Source organism: Procambarus clarkii, chromosome 17 (assembly GCF_040958095.1).
Source record: "Procambarus clarkii isolate CNS0578487 chromosome 17, FALCON_Pclarkii_2.0, whole genome shotgun sequence".
NCBI classification, from domain to species: Eukaryota; Metazoa; Arthropoda; class Malacostraca; order Decapoda; family Cambaridae; genus Procambarus; species Procambarus clarkii.
This window is the reverse complement of record NC_091166.1, coordinates 35,777,183-35,798,004: the sequence shown is the minus strand read 5'-3', so window position 1 is coordinate 35,798,004 and position 20,822 is coordinate 35,777,183. Positions and strand designations below refer to the sequence as shown.

At 47.9% G+C, this 20,822-nt stretch overlaps 2 protein-coding genes across 2 annotated transcripts in view; one reads left to right on the top strand and one right to left on the bottom strand.

Moving 5' to 3' along the window:
* LOC138365516 (rap guanine nucleotide exchange factor 6-like) overlaps positions 1-20,822 on the bottom strand; it is a 261,295-nt gene that overhangs the window by 152,969 nt on the left and 87,504 nt on the right. The gene's annotated exons all lie outside the window — the stretch shown is intronic.
* On the top strand, positions 14,550-15,386 carry LOC123772516 (semenogelin-2-like). The gene has a single exon (XM_045765754.1). The coding sequence runs from the start codon at positions 14,550-14,552 to the stop codon at positions 15,384-15,386; it is 837 nt and encodes a 278-aa protein (XP_045621710.1).

Genomic DNA, 20,822 nt, shown 5'->3' with positions numbered 1-20,822 from the left:
GGAGCCCCTGTTGTTTATGCATTGTTAATCGCCTGAAAAGAAACGTTGTTGTATATATACCGAGTTCTTTGGGGCTTACAGTCCCCAAGTGGGCATTTGAAGTCATAGACGACGTTGATTTCCTTCAAGGCGTTCTGCTTTGTCTGGAGAGTTTTTCGTGAGTAGGTTGGCCATTTTTTTGGTTTTATAGTAAATCGTCAATTCTATTTTCTGATTTTTGTCTGTAGGGATAACGTTTCTATCAACAATATCTTTCAGGACCCTTTCCTCCGTTTTATGAGTGGAGCGCATAAAACGGGGTCCTGAAAGATATTGAACCTTATCCCTCCTCTCTCTCTCTCTCTCTCTCTCTCTCTCTCTCTCTCTCTCTCTCTCTCTCGAGAGAGAGAGAGAGAGAGAGAGAGAGAGAGAGAGAGAGAGAGAGAGAGAGAGAGAGAGAGAGAGAGAGAGAGAGAGAAAGGGGAGGAGAGAGAGAAGGGGGGGGGTGAGCCCACAGGGGGGGGTACCCTAGGGGTGCAGACACAGGCCGGGAAGCAGGGAGTCGAACCCGGTACACATGTGGTAGGCTAGTGTACACTGAGACCGCGAAGCCGAGCGTCCTCACACACCTGACCTTGAACACACCTGAGGCCCCCGAGCGCCGGCTCGCGCGCGCCTCCCGGGGTCGCTGGGACACCACCCCCAGTAGGGGCTAAAACCTGTACCGTCATGGCTCCTGTCACGTCATAGTGACGTCACACCCGGTATATCAAACACAAAATGGTATCTCTTATTTTCGTTAGGTCAGGGTAGATTAGGTTAGGTCAGGGTAGATTAGGTAGATTAACAAATAGGCAGAGTTTGTTTCACCCTGATGCAACTGTTCACCTAGCATTAAATAGGTACCTGGAAGTTAGACAGCTGCTACGGGCTGCTTCCTGGGGGGGGGGGGGTGTAACAAAAAGGAGGCCTGGTCGAGGACCGGGCCGCGGGGACGCTAAGCCCCGGAAGCACCTCAAGGTAACCTCAAGATAAGGTAGGCCCCCCAACCGAAGCCAATGCAAAGAAAGCGTCAATACTACGATGCTTTAATTTGTACTAAGATGACATATTTTTAACGCGACGGTCGATTTTGTTAAACATGTGACGTAATAAGAGGAATCATCAGGACCTTGAGAGATCTTGATGATCTCTCAAGATCATGATTCTGTGGCGCGGGTTCGATTCCCGCACGAGGTAGAAACAAATGGGCAAAGTTTCTTTCACCCTGAATGCCCCTGTTACCTAGCAGTAAATAGGTACCTGGGTGTTAGTCAGCTGTCACGGGCTGCTTCCTGGGGGTGGAGGCCTGGTCGAGGACCGGGCCGCGGGGACACTAAAGCCACGAAATCATCTCAAGATAACCTCAAGATAATCATCAGAGTCGAACTCAACACCAAAGCATGTTGAGTTCGACATATCTTGACCTTGGGGTTACCTCGAGGTGCTTAGCGTCCCCGCGGGCCGGTCGTCGACCAGGCCTCCTGGTTGCTGGACTGGTCAACCAGACTGTTGGACGCGGCTGCTCGCAGCCTGACGTATGAGTCACAGCCTGGTTGACCAGGTATCCTTTGGTCATGGCCCACGATGAACCGAAACATCGTCGTCTCCTCCATCCTCCGATATGTGGGGCTTGGTCATCGTGTTCAGTGGCATCTTACTCAACAACACTTCAAGGTTCGAATCTCCTTATCTCTGCCACGTTGACCTCACATACCTGGAGCATACCTGGAGAGGGTCTCGGGAGTTCATCTACTCCCCGAGCCCGGCTTGGGGCCAGACTCGAATCGTTACTGCTATAGTCAAAAGTGGCTTATAAGACCTTTTCCTGCCAATAATCTTGACCTCATCCTTTGCCCTTGTGCCCACACCTGCCCCATACCCTCACACTCTGGGAACTTGCCCCCCCCCCCAAGCAAGCTAACTGCGGTAACTACACTAAAAATAGCCCTCAAGGAAACCGGACTTGTGTGTGAGCCTTAGACTGGGCGTTCCGGCCCACGGCCAGAGGTGGCGTAGTCGCACTCCCTTCACCCTAGACGAGACCAAAGAGCCAGAGCTCAACCCCCGCAAGCACAATTAGGTGCGTACACGCAAACATACAAACACACAGGCAGTGATGTGGTGGAGGCTGACTCCATACACTGTTTCAAATGTAGATATGATAGAGCCCAGTAGACTCAGGAACCTGTACATCAGTTGATTGAGAGTTGAAAGGCGGGACCAAAGAGCCAAAGCTCAACCCTTGCAAGCACAACTAGGTGAGTACAGGATAGATGAGGAAGTTGTCAAAGCAAATTCGATACAGAACTTAAATATGACCTCTTTGCGTCTCCAGTTTCCATCTGTGACCCCTGGTTCTGCTGTTCCTAGCACTGAACCACGCTGTTTTGTCTACTTTTTGGCAATTTCCCTTAGAATCTTGTACGTTGTTATCATGTCCCCCATATTTTTCCTTTCCTCCAGTGCGGTAAGGCCCAATTCTCTCAGAATTTCCTCATATATCAATCCCTTTGCTTCCTTCCTGAGAGACACTCTCTGACTCGCCATAGGACTCCTCCAGATCCACCAGCCTGCTTCTCTAATTTGAGTATGAGTCTCTTATGTGGGACAGTATCGAATACTTTCCGACAGTTGAGGAATATGCAGTCCGCCTATCCATCTTACTCTTGATTGATTTCTATCATCTTCTTATAGAACCTCAGCAAGTTTGTCAAGCAGGATTTTCCATGACTAAATCCATGCTAGAGTTTTAGGATAAAATTGATCTGTTTTAAATGCTCTACTAGTTAGCTTCGGGTCAGTCTCTCTAGTACCTTGCATGGGACACTTGTTAGTGATACGGGTTTGTAGTTTAAAAAGTTCGTGTAGACTTTCTAATGTCTTGTAGTCTGGCATCATATTTTGCTATTTTCTAGCATTTCGGAAGGTCTTGCGATAGTATAGTGATGGTGATGTTAGTATATACTAACTAAAAGTTATACTATAGTGATGGTAGTGTTAGTATAGTGGTGGTGATTGTATGGAGGTGATAGTACTACGGTATACTTGCTCGATAAGCACCTCCAATGGATAAGGACCTCCAAAGATACTAACTACGGTATACTAAACTCGATAAGCACCTCCAAAGGATACCTGATCAACCAGGCTGCGAGCAACCGCGTCCAACAGCCTGGTTGACCAGGCCAGCAACCAGGAGGCTGTTTATAACAATAACAACAGTTGATTGGCAAGTTTGCATGATTGTAAACTGTTTAATAAATGTAACCAAAGCCGTCAAAGATTGAGGAAAGATGTACACGTTCGTAAGTGCTTGCGTAACTGCTTCGTGAATCTAGCCTCCAACCCAGGTTGGATCATCAGAATCAGGTCTCCAACCCTGTCCATGAAGGACAGAACATATTATATATATATATATATATATATATATATATATATATATATATATATATATATATATATATATATATATATATATATATATATGCTGGTTACCATTATAAATATAGTATCTTTATGACACTAAAAAATCAATGGCGTTCTATAACGTTAAAAACCCCGATCCAGGTTAAGACATGGACATGGTGGCCCTCTGGTGGCCGGATAGTTCACCTGGAATGTACCTGAAGTAAGCCTCGTGGGTTCAGCCCCCCCTCCCCCCTTCCTCCCACACACCACAACACACAGGGTCCTCTACCTGCCTGCCTTGTAATACACCTCCACAACCTCCATCAGTAAACAAGCTGTAGAGGCCAGCAGTAGCCTGGGAGGAAGTATTCATAGTGCCACGCAGTGCCACTGTGCCTGAGAGAGCTCACAGTCCAAGAGTCACTGTGTCTGTGAGAGCTCACAGTCCAAGAGCCACTGTGTCTGAGAGAGTTCACAGTCCAAGAGCCACTGTGCCTGAGAGAGCTCACAGTCCAAGAGTCACTGTGTCTGTGAGAGCTCACAGTCCAAGAGCCACTGTGTCTGAGAGAGTTCACAGTCCAAGAGCCACTGTGCCTGAGAGAGCTCACAGTCCAAGAGCCACTGTGTCTGAGAGAGCTCACAGTCCAAGAGCCACTGTGTCTGAGAGAGCTCACAGTCCAAGAGCCACTGTGCCTGAGAGAGCTCACAGTCCAAGAGCCACTGTGCCTGAGAGAGCTCACAATCCAAGAGCCACTGTGTCTGTGAGAGCTCACAATCCAAGAGCCACTGTGTCTGTGAGAGCTCACAGTCCAAGAGCCACTGTGTCTGAGACAGTTCACAATCCAAGAGCCACTGTGTCTGAGACAGTTCACAATCCAAGAGCCACTGTGTCTGAGAGCTCACAATCCAAGAGCCACTGTGTCTGAGAGCTCACACTCCAAGAGCCACTGTGTCTGAGAGCTCACACTCCAAGAGCCACTGTGTCTGTGAGAGTTCACAGTCCAAGAGCCACTGTGCCTGAGAGAGCTCACAGTTCAAGAGCCACTGTGTCTGTGAGAGCTCACAGTCCAAGAGCCACTGTGTCTGAGACTGTTCACAATCCAAGAGCCACTGTGTCTGAGAGAGCTCACAATCCAAGAGCCACTGTGTCTGAGAGAGCTCACAGTCCTAGAGCCATTGTGCCTGTGAGAGAGAGCTTCAGTGCCAGGTAATCTTGTATCATGGTAATCATGTATCACAGGTATCATGTATGTGTTGCGCCACGTGACAGCCCTCTGCATGTATCACTAACTACACCCCGCTGTAACCACCACCAAGCACCATCCTGGCGGCTGCTACCACCATCCCCCTCGAGTACAGCAACACCACCAACCAGGCATCACCAGCCACTCCCTCCCTGACTGTCCGTGAATAAGTTACAAGGAGATTCACAGACAGGAAAAACTCTGCACTGGACATCTTGACAACCACCACCAGTATCACCACCACAACCACCACCACTACCATCCCCACCACTACCATCATCCCCACCACCACCACTACTACCCCCAACACCACCACTACCCCCTCCACCACCACCATCCCCACCACTACCACCCCCCACCACAACCACCACCATCCCCACCACCACTACCACCCCCACCACCACCACCACCACAACCCCCATATCTAGCCTCAATGATTCACACTGTACTCAATATCTCCCTGTTCCTGGTTCCGGGGATCAATGCCCCCACGGCCCTATCTCTTGACTAGACCTGGATGGTGCTCTGATCAATCAGGTTGTTGGACGCAGCTGTTCGCAGCCTAACGAATGAATCACACAACCCATCCTTTTGTTTACATAATACTTTTTGTAACTATGTAGAGCATCACACACAGCCTTCTTCAGTACACACACCACCAGGGACGAAAGGATAACAGACAGACTATCGCCAGCGGCTCCATATGCTTGGGAGACCCCGATCAACACGACAGACGAATAAACAGACTGTAAATATCACGGACGACCAAATGGACATTTTTTCTCAACAATTACTGTAGTTTTGCCAGCACAACTAAACCACTAATTACCACTACCACCCACAACTACCACCATGACTTGCTACTACCACCACCATTAAAGTCACCACTATTTACCTGCACGGGAGTCACTGTCAGGGGTAAATGCTAGTCACGGGAGACTCTCTCTCTCTCTCTCTCTCTCTCTCTCTCTCTCTCTCTCTCTCTCTCTCTCTCTCTCTCTCTCTCTCTCTCTCTCTCTCTCTCTCTCTCTTTCTCTCTCTCTCTCTCTCTCTCTCTTTCTCTCTCTCTCTCTCTCTCTCCCCCTTTCTCTCTCTCTCTCTCTCTCTCTCTCTCTCTCTCTCTCTCTCTCTCTCTCTCTCTCTCTCTCTCTCTCTCTCCCCCTTTCTCTCTCTCTCTCTCTCTCTCTCTCTCTCTCTCTCTCTCTCTCTCTCTCTCTCTCTCTCTCTCTCTCTCTCTCTCTCAAACACTCACAAATCCCATATGGTGCAATTATCAAATTATTCAATATAATGTTGTTCTATACATACAGAAATCACAATTGACTGATATATCAAATGAAGAAATGCACAAGGGCCGTGATGGGATCACGGGCGTAGGTTCGAACCCTCATCACGGCCCTTTGTGGATGTGTTCATGTTGTACAATTTTGTTAACCAAAAATGTGCTCGATTACTGTGACGTCAGTTCATTACCACGTGACCAGATTTATCTAATGAGGTTTTTATAGATAAATATTTTACGACTGTCAAACACACAAAACAAATGAGAAACAACTTAAAAAACATATATATACACACAAATAATGTATGATATATACACAAATAGCACGTTGTGTTCTTGGTGACCTTCAAGAACATACTCATGTATACACAGGTTAGGTATTCATGGCTATGCCTCTTAAACCATTCATAGTGTGTATTATTCTTTAGCAACAAACGTGCAATAACGTGATTGTTGAATGTTGCTTCTTGTGTCCCCCCTCCCCCTTCCCAAAGTGGGGGGGGGAGGGGGGGTAGTCAAAGTGCACTCTCAGTGATTACTCGGCAGCTGGGTGTGGCACACCTCGTACTGTAATCCCCATAATTGACATTCCTCATTGTACTCCCCATAATTATTTATCAACACTCATTAACGGGGCTCCCACAGCAATGCTACCACTATTTAAACCACTGGTGTTGTCTCGTCTTGAGTTACTGCTCAGTACCAGACTCCCCGACCCGCTCATGTTGGTCACCAACCCTTCACCAATCACCATGCAAAGTTGGGTGAGACTACCCCAAAGCGTCTGGCCTTCAGTCTCAGAGACACAGATATTCCCTCTTTATTATATATATATATATATATATATATATATATATATATATATGCGAACAAGCCTGAATGGTCCCCAGGACATATGCAACTGAAAACTCACACCAAATGCTTCTGGGAGTATGGGTTCGAGTCACTTCTGGGGTGTGAGTTTTCAGTTATATATATATATATATATATATATATATATATAAAGATTAACATTTCTGCAATAACACACACAGGGAGGTCAGAGAAATTGTGTTTGTTCTCGAGAACAGTTTTCAGCGGCTCGCAGGAGAACTGGACATTATAATGTAGGGCGGACGAAGAACATGGTGACGGGAAAGTAATGTTAATCTCGAGAAGGATTAGCAACATGTAACATAACAATGGATTTGAGACGCTTGGTCCAAATGACCCGGAGGTGTGGATGCATTGAACGTTCAGAGAAGTAAACAAAACCAACTTGGTTGTGAATGAGAGTGAAATGACTGAAAGTTCCTCAAGCCAGACCATTACCGAGCCAAACCAGCAGCCCGTCCTCATAAACAATGGTCAAATGCTCATTAAACCACACGCCAAACCCGGCTGGTTGTCAATTAAAAAAAAAGCCAACAGACGACTCATAACTGAAGACTTTCAAACTTGTGTCGATCAGAGTGTCATTCATGCATCCCGTTCTTAAGCTAGGCTCACTGCATCCAGCGGCTCATTCAAGAGACGCAGTCATCAATTTTAACTTTTAACTTTTTAACTTTTTAACTCTTTTTCTTTTAACTAACAATCAATTTTAACATTCTGTTCATTCAAAACAGGAATTTTCTCAAATATAAATTAATACTGTTATATATATAGCGGCCTGCGGGCCGCTGCAAGCAACAGCCTGGTGGACCAAACTCTCACAAGTCAAGCCTGGCCTCGGGCCGGGCATGGGGAGTAGAAGAACTCCCTGAACCCCATCAACCAGGTATCAAGCAAGCAGTGTGCACATTTAGGTGTACGTTAGATTAGATGAACAAATTCACAAGGGCCGTGACGAGGATTCGAACCTGCGTCCGAGAGCATCTCGGACGTTAGATAAAAAAGAGTTAGATTAGATGTTTAGGGCCTATTTGGCAATTACTGTATTTGTAGTACGTGAAGCATTTACAGCGTTGCAATTCGAACGTCATCAGCTGTCAATGAGCCATGACAACAAAGGGCTGTCAGGTTTATAACGTATAAGGTAAATGCCGTCTACTAAACCTCTGCTTAAGTCAGTATTTGGACTTGCTGTCCACCTGGCCACGTTCGAGGATACGACTTTACAAACTCTCGTATGGTAACTGTGTTTGTAAAGCAAGACAATACCGTGAGAGCCGTCGTCCTTCCACCAAGGTTTCCACCACAACTGCTAACATACACTCATTGCCTCTCTCTGTAACACTAAATACACCATGAGAATGATTCATGAACGTGAAGGTATTTCTCACAATCATCTCACGTAAAAGAAGGAAGGAATTATCAAGGGAAAGTACCAAGCCATTACGACTATATAGCACTGGGAAGAGGTCAGGATAAGGATTTGGGATGGGACTGTGGGGAAGGAATGGTGTCCAACCACTTGGACGGTCGGGGATTGAACGACGACCTGCATGAAGGGAGACCGTCGCTCTACCGTCCAGCCCAAGTGGTTGGACTCATCTCACGTGAGTTTGTGCATCTCAGAGAATATAACTTGGCATTTGTATGTATTTAGGACAAAAGTGACAAATATATTCTTTCAAGCAGAGATTAGGTCACAGTAACGTGGTTGAAATAAATTACTTAACCCACATGAAATTTGATAAAAAGCGACAACGTTTGGGCTCGTCGTGGATCCTTAAGAAGCCGGGACTCCTTCTCTCTCAGCCTTGCTGAGTCACGACTTGATCTATTGAATAGATTAACAATAATCATGACCTGTGGCAGGTCTGACGTATGCAATCTTAGGCCTATTTAGTCTATATTATTTTCTCTAATAGGCCTAGACAGAGGTTGGTTTAGTTGTTGCCTTGTTCCTCGGTCCCTGGATTCTATTGCACTAGTTCAATTTTTGTTGTTTTTGTTTTTCCAAAAGTAATTATTTTGTAATGGTCTTAAGGTGGTGTTAGTCTTGGGGAATTTACACAACCGGTTACGAAACATTTACATCTTTCCTTAGGTTTTATTTGACATTTATATAACAGTTTATGAGCTCCAGGACACTACGAGGTTTGTTGTAATAATAATGAACTTGGCTTTTGAAGTTTCCAGCTCTTAAATGATTTAAAAAATGTAAACACAGTCGCCATGAGCGAGGAAAGGTGCACAGGTTTCGTCAGTGGTTGAGTAAATGATTGACGAGTCCTGGCCTAGAACCATACGCACCTGGCAACCCACCTTCAGGGGCCTCGCGGCTGAGTAGACAGCGCTCTGGGGTCGTACTCCTAAGGGCCCGGGTTCGATCCCCAGCAAGGGAAGAAACAAATGGGCAGTTTCTTTCACCCTGGTGCTCCAATTCACCTAGCAGTAAATAGGTACTTAGGAGTTAGACAGCTGCTTCCTAGCGATGTGTGTGTATGTGTAAGAGAAATATATGTAGTAGACATAATAGAGGAAAAATAAATTGGTTAGAAAAGCGGGGTCCAAGAGCTAATGGCTCGATTCTGCAGATACAAACAGTGAATACCTGATCTACCGGCACCGTTACCAATACTCCTGCTTGGTACCTGGTTGATGGGGTTCTGGGAGTTCTTCTACTCCTCAAGCCCGGCCCGAGGCCAGGCTTGACTTGTGAGAGTTTGGTCCACCAGGCTGTTGCTTGGAGCGGCCCGCAGGCCCACATACCCACCACAGCTCGGTTGGTCACTCCCATGATGCGTCAATAACGCAGGTTTCAATTCCACTGAAGCAACGTAATTTGAACGTTGTAACTGATAAGAATAACACCACCGAGTAACAAGTGTGAGGACAGGTTGGATGACCAGCCTGGCCCTCATTCAGTAATTAATGTTGTCTTGACAAACAGTCGGGGGCCCCATCAACACCAGTAATTACCTGTGGCAGCACTCCAGAGTTATATGCCCGCCGCCCGGCCACAGGGGGGTGTAACTCTATGGTGATAACTTGATGGCTAGGACTGTTGGTGGCAGCGGCCTGCATGTTGACATATGAAAACCATCTTCCTAGTAGTACGTCGCATTTTGACGTATGCTTTCCCTACCCTAAGGCCAAAAACTGACGTTCTAAAACTGTGCTGGGTTGCGAATTAGGCATGATGTCCCGTTTTCTGTTTTGGGCCCTCTGGTAGATTAGGAGGGGGGGGGGGGGGGGGGGACTTAAGTACGTCAGTTTCTTGACGTTGGGGAAACTAAGGAGGACGGACTGGGTAGAGGTGGCTCCCATTCATCGATGGATTACAAGGAGGTGCGGTGAGGTATTATCAGGGGAAAGCGCCAAGCCATTACAACTATATAGCACTGGGAAGGGGTCAGGAAAAGGATTTGGGATGGGACGGGGGGAAGGAATGGTGCCCAACCACTTGGATGGTCGGGGATTGAACGCCGACCTGCATGAAGCGAGACCGTCGCTCTACCGTCCATACCCATGGAAATATTCATGTACATTTTCCTTTTGTGTTGTAATTTAGTGAATAAATTAATATGTTAAGCAGAAGGTGTTTCCGGAAATCCTTTCTCGCAACACATATTGCAAACTGCCACACCCGGTCCTACAGACAAGGCTCCTCCGCTATACACCAGCACTATCACAAATTATATATTTTTGATGAAGTGATTACTGTGCGTCTCCCTGCACCACCAGGTGTTGATCACACGCGTCCTGCACCTGACTAAGATCTCCTCAAGATCCTCTGCTGTTGCTCGAAGAATTTTACGTTGTTGATAACCTCTGTGCGTGCCCTGCACACCTGCCCTAGCCTAGCTGCTCCCAGCAGCGGCCCCCTGCACACCTGCCCTAGCCTAGCTGCACCTAGCAGCGGCCCCCTGCACACCTGCCCTAGTCTAGCTGTTCCAACCTTACAGTAATCTCTGACAACTCTCTTCTGTGCCTCGATATGTTAGGTGGACAGGGTGCCACCTCCAGAGGGCCGGGTGCCACCTCCAGAGGGCCGGGTGCCACCTCCAGAGGGCCGGGTGCCACCTCCAGAGGGCCGGGTGCCACCTCCAGAGGGCCGGGTGCCACCTTCAGAGGGCCGGGTGCCACCTCCAGAGGGCCGGGTGCCACCTCCAGAGGGCCGGGTGCCACCTCCAGAGGGCCGGGTGCCACCTCCAGAGGGCCGGGTGCCACCTCCAGAGGGCCAGAGGCCACCGAGGTAATAGTATACTGGTGCCGGGTATCGTCCACTGGCACTCCCAGGAAGCTACAGTGCCACTTACAACTTACAGTGCCTAAGCACAATTTCATCATTTGAAAATTAATTACATTTAAGTAATTATAATTCCAGGTAAAACCAGGTAGAATATATTGTAACTTACAGCATGGAGCAGTCTTTACGGGCGCGTGCTAACAACAACAGGCGCCTTTACCTGTAATGAGAAAATGTTTGTTAAAGAGTAAATTAAAGTTATAGGAAAAATATACAAGTGTGTGTGTAGGGGTCCACGACAAGTGTGTGTAGGGGTCCACGACAAGTGTGTGTAGGGGTCCACGACAAGTGTGTGTAGGGGTCCACGACAAGTGTGTGTGTAGGGGTCCACGACAAGTGTGTGTAGGGGTCCACGACAAGTGTGTGTGTAGGGGTCCACGACAAGTGTGTGTAGGGGTCCACGACAAGTGTGTGTAGGGGTCCACGACAAGTGTGTGTGTAGGGGTCCACGACAAGTGTGTGTAGGGGTCCACGACAAGTGTGTGTAGGGGTCCACGGCAAGTGTGTGTAGGGGTCCACGGCAAGTGTGTGTTAGGGGTCCACGACAAGACTGTAGAGGGTCCACGACAAGAGAGCAGTAAACTCAATACCAAACTAATCGTCAAAAAAAAATTAATCTTATGTATCTTGAGAAATTAATAGAGGCAGGTAATTAATTAGATCAAATCTACACAGGTGGCTCTGCTAACCTCACTAATGACAGGGCTGGCGCAGCGAACACTGTAATTAGGAATAATGTCTTTCAACACGAAAATGAATAAAACGCACGGAATGGGATCCGAACCCTTTTCCCTGTCACCGTTACGCCATGAGGATACCTTAAGGGGAGCAGTGACCTACACTAAAGCAAAACTCCACTACGAAGTCTTAGAAAATTCGTTGAAATCAAGAGAGCTGCGAACCGCTGATTGATCAGGGAAGTCGGTCCACGTGTTGTGCATTCCTTCATGTTCAAATCTGAGGAAATGGACGAACACTGGCATCCAAGGACGCTGGAGGTAACAGTGAATATCTGCTTGATACCTATATATCTGCTTTGGTCCACCAGGCTGTTGCTGGTGGACCAAACTCTCACAAGTCGAGCCTAGCCTCGGGCCGGGCTTGGGGAGTAGAAGCCCGGCCCGAGGCCAGGCTTGACTTGTGAGAGTTTGGTCCACCAGCATATCTCAGACCCAAAACTCTTCTCCATGCTAGAGGCATCATCAGACAAACTAACTAATCATAGGAGAATATAGGAGCATTATACACACATAAATCACAATAGCGTGATGTATCAAATGAACAAATCCACAAGGGCTGTGACGAGGATTCTAACCTGCGTCAGAGAGCATCCCAGACGCTGCTATAATCGACTGCGCTACGACATGGTAAAAGAATTCCAATTCTTTTACTCTGTCGTAGCTCAGTCGATTAAGGCTTACCTGGTTGATACCTGCTTGATGGGGTTCTGGGAGTTCTTCTACGCCTCAAGTCCGGCCCGAGGCCAGGCTCGACTTGTGAGAGTCTGGTCCACCAGGCTGTTGCTTGGAGCGGCCCGCAGGGCCACATACCCACCACAGCCCGGCTGATCCGGAACTTCTCTTAGAAAACAGTCCAGTTTTCTGTTGAAGATGTCCACGGTTGTTCCGGCAATATTTCTTATGCTTGCTGGGAGGACGTTGAACAACCGCGGACCTCTGATGTTTATACAGTGTTCTCTGATTGTGCCTATGGCACCTCTGCTCTTCACTGGTTCAATCTTGCATTTTCTTCCATATCGTTCACTCCAGAACGTTACATCCCAGGCAGCGTCTGGAATGCTCTCGGACGTAGGTTCGAATCCTCATCACGGCCGTTGTGGATTTGTTCATTTAATATAGGAGCATACCTTACCTTGCGGGTTACCTTGCGATGATTTCGGGGCTTAGCGACCCCACGGCCCGGTCCTCGACCAGGCCTCCTGGTTGCTGGACTGGTCAACCAGGCTGTTGGACGCGGCTGCTCGCTGCCTGACGTATGAATCACAGCCAGGTTGATCAGGTATCCTTTGGAGCATGAGTGAATCTGTACGCGGATACGATGCAATTTAAGCCGACTACCTCAGTCATTATGGATGACATGGAGGTATTTGAATGAGAGAATATCTACCAAGAATTCACCTTGACTACATGTAACATGGAGTTTCGAGATCAAGAGAAAACTAGATAGTTTTCTTCAAGAAGTGCCGGACCAACCAGGCTGTGGTGGATATGTGGGCCTGCGGGCCGCTTCAAGCAACAGCCTGATGGACCAAGCGCTCACAAGACAAGCCTTGGCCTCGGGCCGGACTTGGGGAGTAGAAGAACTCCCAGAACCCCATCAAGCAGGTGTCAAGGGCTCGGGCCGGGCTTGGGGAGTAGAAGAACTCCCAGAACCCTATCAGCAGGTGTGTAGCAGGTATAGAAAGACAGCCGAGCAGAGGAGATGCAGAGTCTCCAGCACAAAAAGTCTAGATCACCTAGAGTAATTAAAAGCACATTCAGTATAACCAATCTCACAATGTTTGCGGCTAGCTATAGAAGCACTGTTGCTCCACAAGAGACAACCACACTTTCCACCCGTAGAATAACACGAGCCTGATGAGTGGCAAATGTTAATTCCCTTGTTCACTTGACACACGTAAGTGGGTGCCCGCGGCGTGCGGGTGCTAGTGACAGGATGAACCCCAGCGGGATTCCAACCCACTGCGGGGCGCTTGCTGTATTTATATATGCTACTTTGACGGCAAAGTAGCATATATGTTCGGTATGTTCGAACGGTACGGTATATATACGGTACGGTATATATACGGTACGGTATATATACGGTACGGTATATATACGGTACGGTATATATACGGTACGGTATATATACGGTACGGTATATATACGGTACGGTATATATACGGTACGGTATATATACGGTACGGTATATATACGGTACGGTATGTTCACTCTCTAGACGAGTGACGCTGGACCTGGACCTTACCTGGATGGGGTTCTGGGAGTTCTTCTACTCCCCAAGCCCGGCCAGGGAGCCAGGCTTGTGATACCCTGGTCCACCAGGCTGTTGCTTGCAGCGGCCCGCAGGCCCACATATCCACCACGGCCTGGTCTGTCCGGCATTTCTTGCAGAAAACTATCCATTTTTTCTTGAAGACTTTCACTTTTGTGACAGCAACATTTCTTATACTTGTTGGGAGAATATTGAACAACCGGAGACCTCTTATGTTCATACAGTGTTCTCTGATTGTTCCTATGGCGCTGTGTTCACTCACAGGATGAATCACGCTGCCCAATAAAACTCATCGCAGTGGGTAAAGTCTTAAATAAAATAGCCGAGGGGTCCACGACAAGAGACAAGGGGTCCACGACAAGAGATGAGGGGTCCACGACAAGTGATGAGGGGTCCACGACAAGTGATGAGGGGTCCACAACAAGAGATGAGGGGTCCACAACAAGAGATGAGGGGTCCACGACAAGTGATGAGGGGTCCACGACAAGAGATGAGGGGGTCCACGACAAGAGATGAGGGGTCCACGACAAGAGATGAGGGGGTCCACGACAAGAGACACAAGGGGTCCACGACAAGAGACACAAGGGGTCCACGACAAGAGACACAAGGGGTCCACGACAAGACACGAGAGGTCCACGACAAGACACACAAGGGGTCCACGACAAGAGACACAAGGGGTCCACGACAAGAGACACAAGGGGTCCACGACAAGAGACACAAGGGGTCCACGACAAGAGACACAAGGGGTCCACGACAAGAGACACAAGGGGTCCACGACAAGAGACACAAGGGGTCCACGACAAGAGACACAAGGGGTCCACGACAAGAGACACAAGGGGTCCACGACAAGAGACACACGGGGTCCACGACAAGAGACACAAGGGTTCCACGACAAGAGACACAAGGGGTCCACGACAAGAGACACAAGGGGTCCACGACAAGAGACGAGGGGTCCACGACAAGAGACACAAGGGGTCCACGACAAGAGACACACGGGGTCCACGACAAGAGACACAAGGGGTCCACGACAAGAGACACAAGGGGTCCACGACAAGAGACACAAGGGGTCCACGACAAGAGACGAGGGGTCCACGACAAGAGACACAAGGGGTCCACGACAAGAGACACACGGGGTCCACGACAAGAGACACAAGGGGTCCACGACAAGAGACACAAGGGTTCCACGACAAGAGACACAAGGGGTCCACGACAAGAGACACAAGGGGTCCACGACAAGAGATGAGGGGGTCCACGACAAGAGACACACGGGGTCCACGACAAGAGACACAAGGGGTCCACGACAAGAGACACACGGGGTCCACGACAAGAGACACAAGGGGTCCACGACAAGAGACACAAGGGTTCCACGACAAGAGACACAAGGGGTCCACGACAAGAGACACAAGGGGTCCACGACAAGACACACAAGGGGTCCACGACAAGAGACACAAGGGGTCCACGACAAGACACACAAGGGGTCCACGACATCAGCCAACACGACCAGGCACACGCTGGAGACATAATGCAAGGCCGAGGCGTGTGGAGAATCACAGTCTTGCCTACATGTGACACGGGAGCCACACCTGCCCGCGGCACACCTCCGGGGTGGTGGTGAGGGTGTGGGTGTGTGGGGTGGGTGTAGGGGAGGGTGTGTGGGGGTAGAGGTAGGGTGGGTGTGTGGGGGTAGAGGTGGGGTGGGTGTAGGGGAGGGTGTAGGGGAGGGTGTAGGGGAGGGTGTAGGGGAGGGTGTGTGGGGGTAGAGGTAGGGTGGGTGTGTGGGGGTAGAGGTTGGGTGGGTGTAGGGGTGGGTGTAGGGGTGTCGGGTGGTTGGGTACGAAGCCATCTGGAGCCTCGCTCAATGCTGTGTTTTCAGTGTTGAAAGGCCTGCATACATTGCAGGTTCCTGTAACCACCGCCAGCATCACCTGTGCAATCTCAGCACCACGACAGAATGACAGTGCCCGTGTCAAGGGGACGGGGATGTTGCACAGTCGGCGTTCATACCTCTAGATTAAGCTAGCCCGCCTTGTAATTATTACCCCTCACAACCTTATATTTCACATAGAAGCAAGCAAAAAAATGTCCACTAGCTAATTAGAAGTTATTCATAACAACTTATACAAATTGTTACAATTCCGGCTGGACTGAACAGTGTACAGCAGTGTAAATCAAACACATTTATACACAAAACTTCAATAACAATAATTTATTTTGAAAGGAATTATATATTGGTCAAAACTTCCTTCCAGTCAAGCCTGGCCTCGGGCCGGGCTTGGGGAGTAGAAGAACTCCCAGAACCCCATCAACCAGGTATCAAGGGCTCGGGCCGGGCTTGGGGAGTAGAAGAACTCCCAGAACCCCATCAACCAGGTATCAAGGGCTCGGGCCGGGCTTGGGGAGTAGAAGAACTCCCAGAACCCCATCAAGCAGGCATCTGCTTGATACCTGCTTGATGGGGTTCTGGGAGTTATTTTACTCCCCAAGCCTAGCCCGAGGCCAGACTTGACTTGTGAGAGTTTGGTCCAACAGGCTGTTGCTTAAAGCTGCCCGCAGGCCCACATACCCACCACTGCCTGGTTGGTCCGGCACTCCTTGGAGAAAATGATCTAGTTTTCTCTTGAAAATGTGTAACAGATATCAAGCAGGTATCAGGAAAGTATCAGGCAGGTATCAGGCAGGTACCCTAACACACCCCAGCAGTGAACTACACGCAGGAACGAACAGACCCCCACAAGGTGAAGCAGCCCTGCACGCAGCCTCCTGCGCCACACACACCCCTGGGAGCCAGATGAGCATGAAGGTTGCATCTCTCTCCTGCAAACATCTCCATTCACCAAGACCTTGGCAGCAAGGCCGGACGGGACGTATATAAAGGATACCGTGATGCCGTGACCATGACCAGAGAAAAGTGGAGAAGGGTGGAAAATTCTCCCCTGAATTTACTTGTAGCAGGTTTACCTGTGGGTGTAGCACTGAGAAATTATGATAGAGATGATTCAGGAGGAAGTTAAGGGCCACGCAGCACGAAACGTTGCTAGATCAACAATTGCTTACAACCTTTCCCGTTGCCTGGTCACCCCCCCCCCCCCACCCAACCACCCAAACCCCCCCCCCCCACCCATCTTCAAGGCGGCTGACAACCAATCCGTCCTCCTAATAGAACGTCGCATTTTGACGTACACACTTTACCTAAGGCCAAAAATCGCCGTACTAGAAAATGGTAGCGGCTCGGATTCAATCCCGCTCGGATTAGCGGGATTGAACGCCGATCTGCATGAAGGGAGACCGTCGCTCTACCGTCCAGCCCAGGTGATTGGGCACCATTCCTCGTCCCCCACCCCGTCACCAGGCCCGTCCCAAATCCTGATGCAATAAAGACCAATATATGACAGTAAAAAATATATATTCTCCCAATATACCTAGACTGCTATTATTAACAATTCCTGCACTGAATAGCATATTTACTAGTAATAATAATAATAATAATAATAATAAAAATTACTATCATTGTAAAGATACAGAATGCACACTTGTGATAATATTAGTTCAAATTTGAATATCGGTTTTGAAATTTAGAGTTTCTAAGATAACGGATGGGAGATTACTGTAAGGTCAACTCTGTGAGAGACCAGAGTACACTGCAGGTGTTGTGGGATGGTGTTCACTGCAGGCACTGCTGGAGCACAGGTGTTATATGGGGTATAGTGATGTGACAACACATGCCCAAAATCCAGACGGACCCGTGTTATATAAACCGGTGTCGGTGTAGGCTAATGGACGGGTGAAAAGGCACATGTCTAGAGAGAGAGAGATTTGATTTAATAAGAGAAAAGGTGAAGTCAAAGTCTTACTGACACTTCCTTGTGATGCTTCCTACGTCACGCAGACAGTGGAGGTGACCTCTAATCACACACACACACACACACACACACACACACACACACACACACACACACACAAACACACACAAACACACAAACACACACACACACACACACACACACACTCACACACACACACACACACACACACACACACACACACACACACTCTTGAAAATGTGTATACTATTTCACACAAGGGGATGTATAAATGTGTGTGTCAGGAACCTGTACACCTGTTGATTGACGGTTGAGAGGCGAGACCAAAGAGCCAGAGCTCAACCCCCCGCAGGCACAATTAGGTGAGTACACACTCACACTCACACACACACACACACACACACACACACACACACACACACACACACACACACACACACACACTCACACACACACACACTCACACACACACACACACACACACACACACACACACTCTTGAAAATGTGTATACTATTTCACACAAGGGGATGTATAAATGTGTGTGTCAGGAACCTGTACACCTGTTGATTGACGGTTGAGAGGCGGGACCAAAGAGCCAGAGCTCAACCCCCCGCAGGCACAATTAGGTGAGTACACACTCACACTCACACTCACACACAACCTCAGTTTGTTTATATATCTTTCGATAAGTCTGGCCTCAGGCCGGGCTCGGGGGAGTAGAAGAACTCCCGGAACCTTCCCCAGATGACAGCCGATCTAGGAAGGGCTTGACGGGTCCCTGAGCCAGGTATACCTAGAGCATACCTGCAGCATACCTGGAGCATACCTCGCAACACAAACAGCGTTATGTAACACCACTGACATGCACATACCTCCCCAGTCTCTCTCCCTGCACATAGAGCCAAATGGGCATATATTCGGAAGGGGAGAATAAGTGGGTGGAGTGTTTGTGTGGGAGAGTGCTGGGAGAGGGAGGGGGTGTGATGATGCGAGTGGGCAGGTAGGGGGGAAGTGGGTAGGTGGATGTAGAGGTGTAGGAGGGGGGATAGTAGGTAGGTGGTTTGGGGGGTGTTGATGGTGGTGGTGGTTTGGGTGTAGATGTGGGCATAATTGAGAGGTGTATGGATAATATACAATATAATGAAAGACCACCAACGACGTAGCCTTCCTCATCAGTATTGTAAGAAATTCAGATATCACACAGAAACCACGATAAAACCTGATAAAAAACTGGGGCCAGAGTCACGAAGCAGTTACGCAAGTATTTACGAACGTGTACATCTTTCCTCAATCTTTGACGGCCTTGGTTATATTTATTAAACAGTTTACAAGCGTGAAAACTTGCCAATCAACTGTTGTTATTGTTACAAACAGCCTCCTGGTGCTTCGGAGCTCATTAACTGTTTAATAATTGTAAACAAAGCCTCCAAATACAGAGAAAAGATGTACAGGTTCGTAAGTGCTTGCGTAACTGTTTCGTGAATCTCGCCCCTGGGCCTAACAAGTGCCTCTGTTTGGTGGTTAAAACTCGTGTGTCCGGACACGTAAATGGCACCCTCTGGCACCCCTCTGACGTCACTCCTCGCCAAGGCACAGAAAATACATATTTATTTCGTTCTTTCCCACATAAGACAAACCATAAAACAGGTTTCTTTAATACTGTGTCAACAAAATTATTCGCACACCCTCCGTCACTATGTGATGGAGTGTGGAAAGATACCTGAATTCAGAGACAATTCTAAAACCAATGTTCCAACGATGTGTCAATATTTCATTCAAAATGATCTGCTACCAGAAATTTTAGCCAAATATCCCCAGTTTGCTAACTGTAGGTAGTAACTAAGTGATTGTAACCTATCCACCGCTGCCCACTGGATGGGGGGCGGTGTGCAGGACAAACACACCAAATTGATTTGGTGTGAATTTGTCCAAATTGATTTGGACAAATTGTGACACTAGCTCTCCACATATGTCAGTTGCTTAATTTAGAAACTGTACTTGTGGTCGATCTCGAACCCATTGTTGATGTGACGACTTATACTGAATCTTGTAAGTTGCTCACCAAGATTGTAACTTGCTTAGCTAAACGAATTGTGGGGTTCAGTCCCTGAGCCCATTATGTGCCTCTGTAACCCTTTCCACTACCGCCCACAAGATGGGTATGGGGTGCATAATAAATGAACAAAACTAACTTTAACACAGAAATAAAAATGATTGTATACGCCATTTAAGGGCAGTGAATAATAATAATAATAATAATAATAATAATAATAATAATAATAATAATGATAAAAATAATAAAATTTTCTCATTGTTGTTATTAAATAAAAGAATAATAATAATAATAAAATAAGACACAGACAAGGTTGTTCACTTGAAGGCTCGAGATGATATTACATCGCAGATTTTAATTAAGTTAATTGTCCCTTATTTTTTAGCATATTTTGGGCAATCTTGAGGTTATCTTGAGATGGTTTCGGGGCTTAGCGCACCGAGATGAGACCCCTCGTCTCACTAAGGTCCTCGATCAGGCCTTAGTGAACACTTTATTCACTTACCATTACTATTAATTATAATCCCGGTAACAACAATTATATTTCGTTACAAATTACAGATCTGATTAGTGATTACTTTGTAAATCTCTGTGTTTTTGTAATGCTAACCATGAGTAGCGTTTGTTACCTGGTTGATGGGGTTCTGGGAGTTCTTCTACTCCCCAAGCCCGGCCCGAGGCCAGGCTTGACTTGTGAGAGCTTGGTCCACCAGGCTGTTGATTGCAGCGGCCCGCAAGCCTCAGCCCGGTTGGTCCGGCACTTTTTGAAGAAAACCATCTAGTTTTCACTTGAAGATGTCCA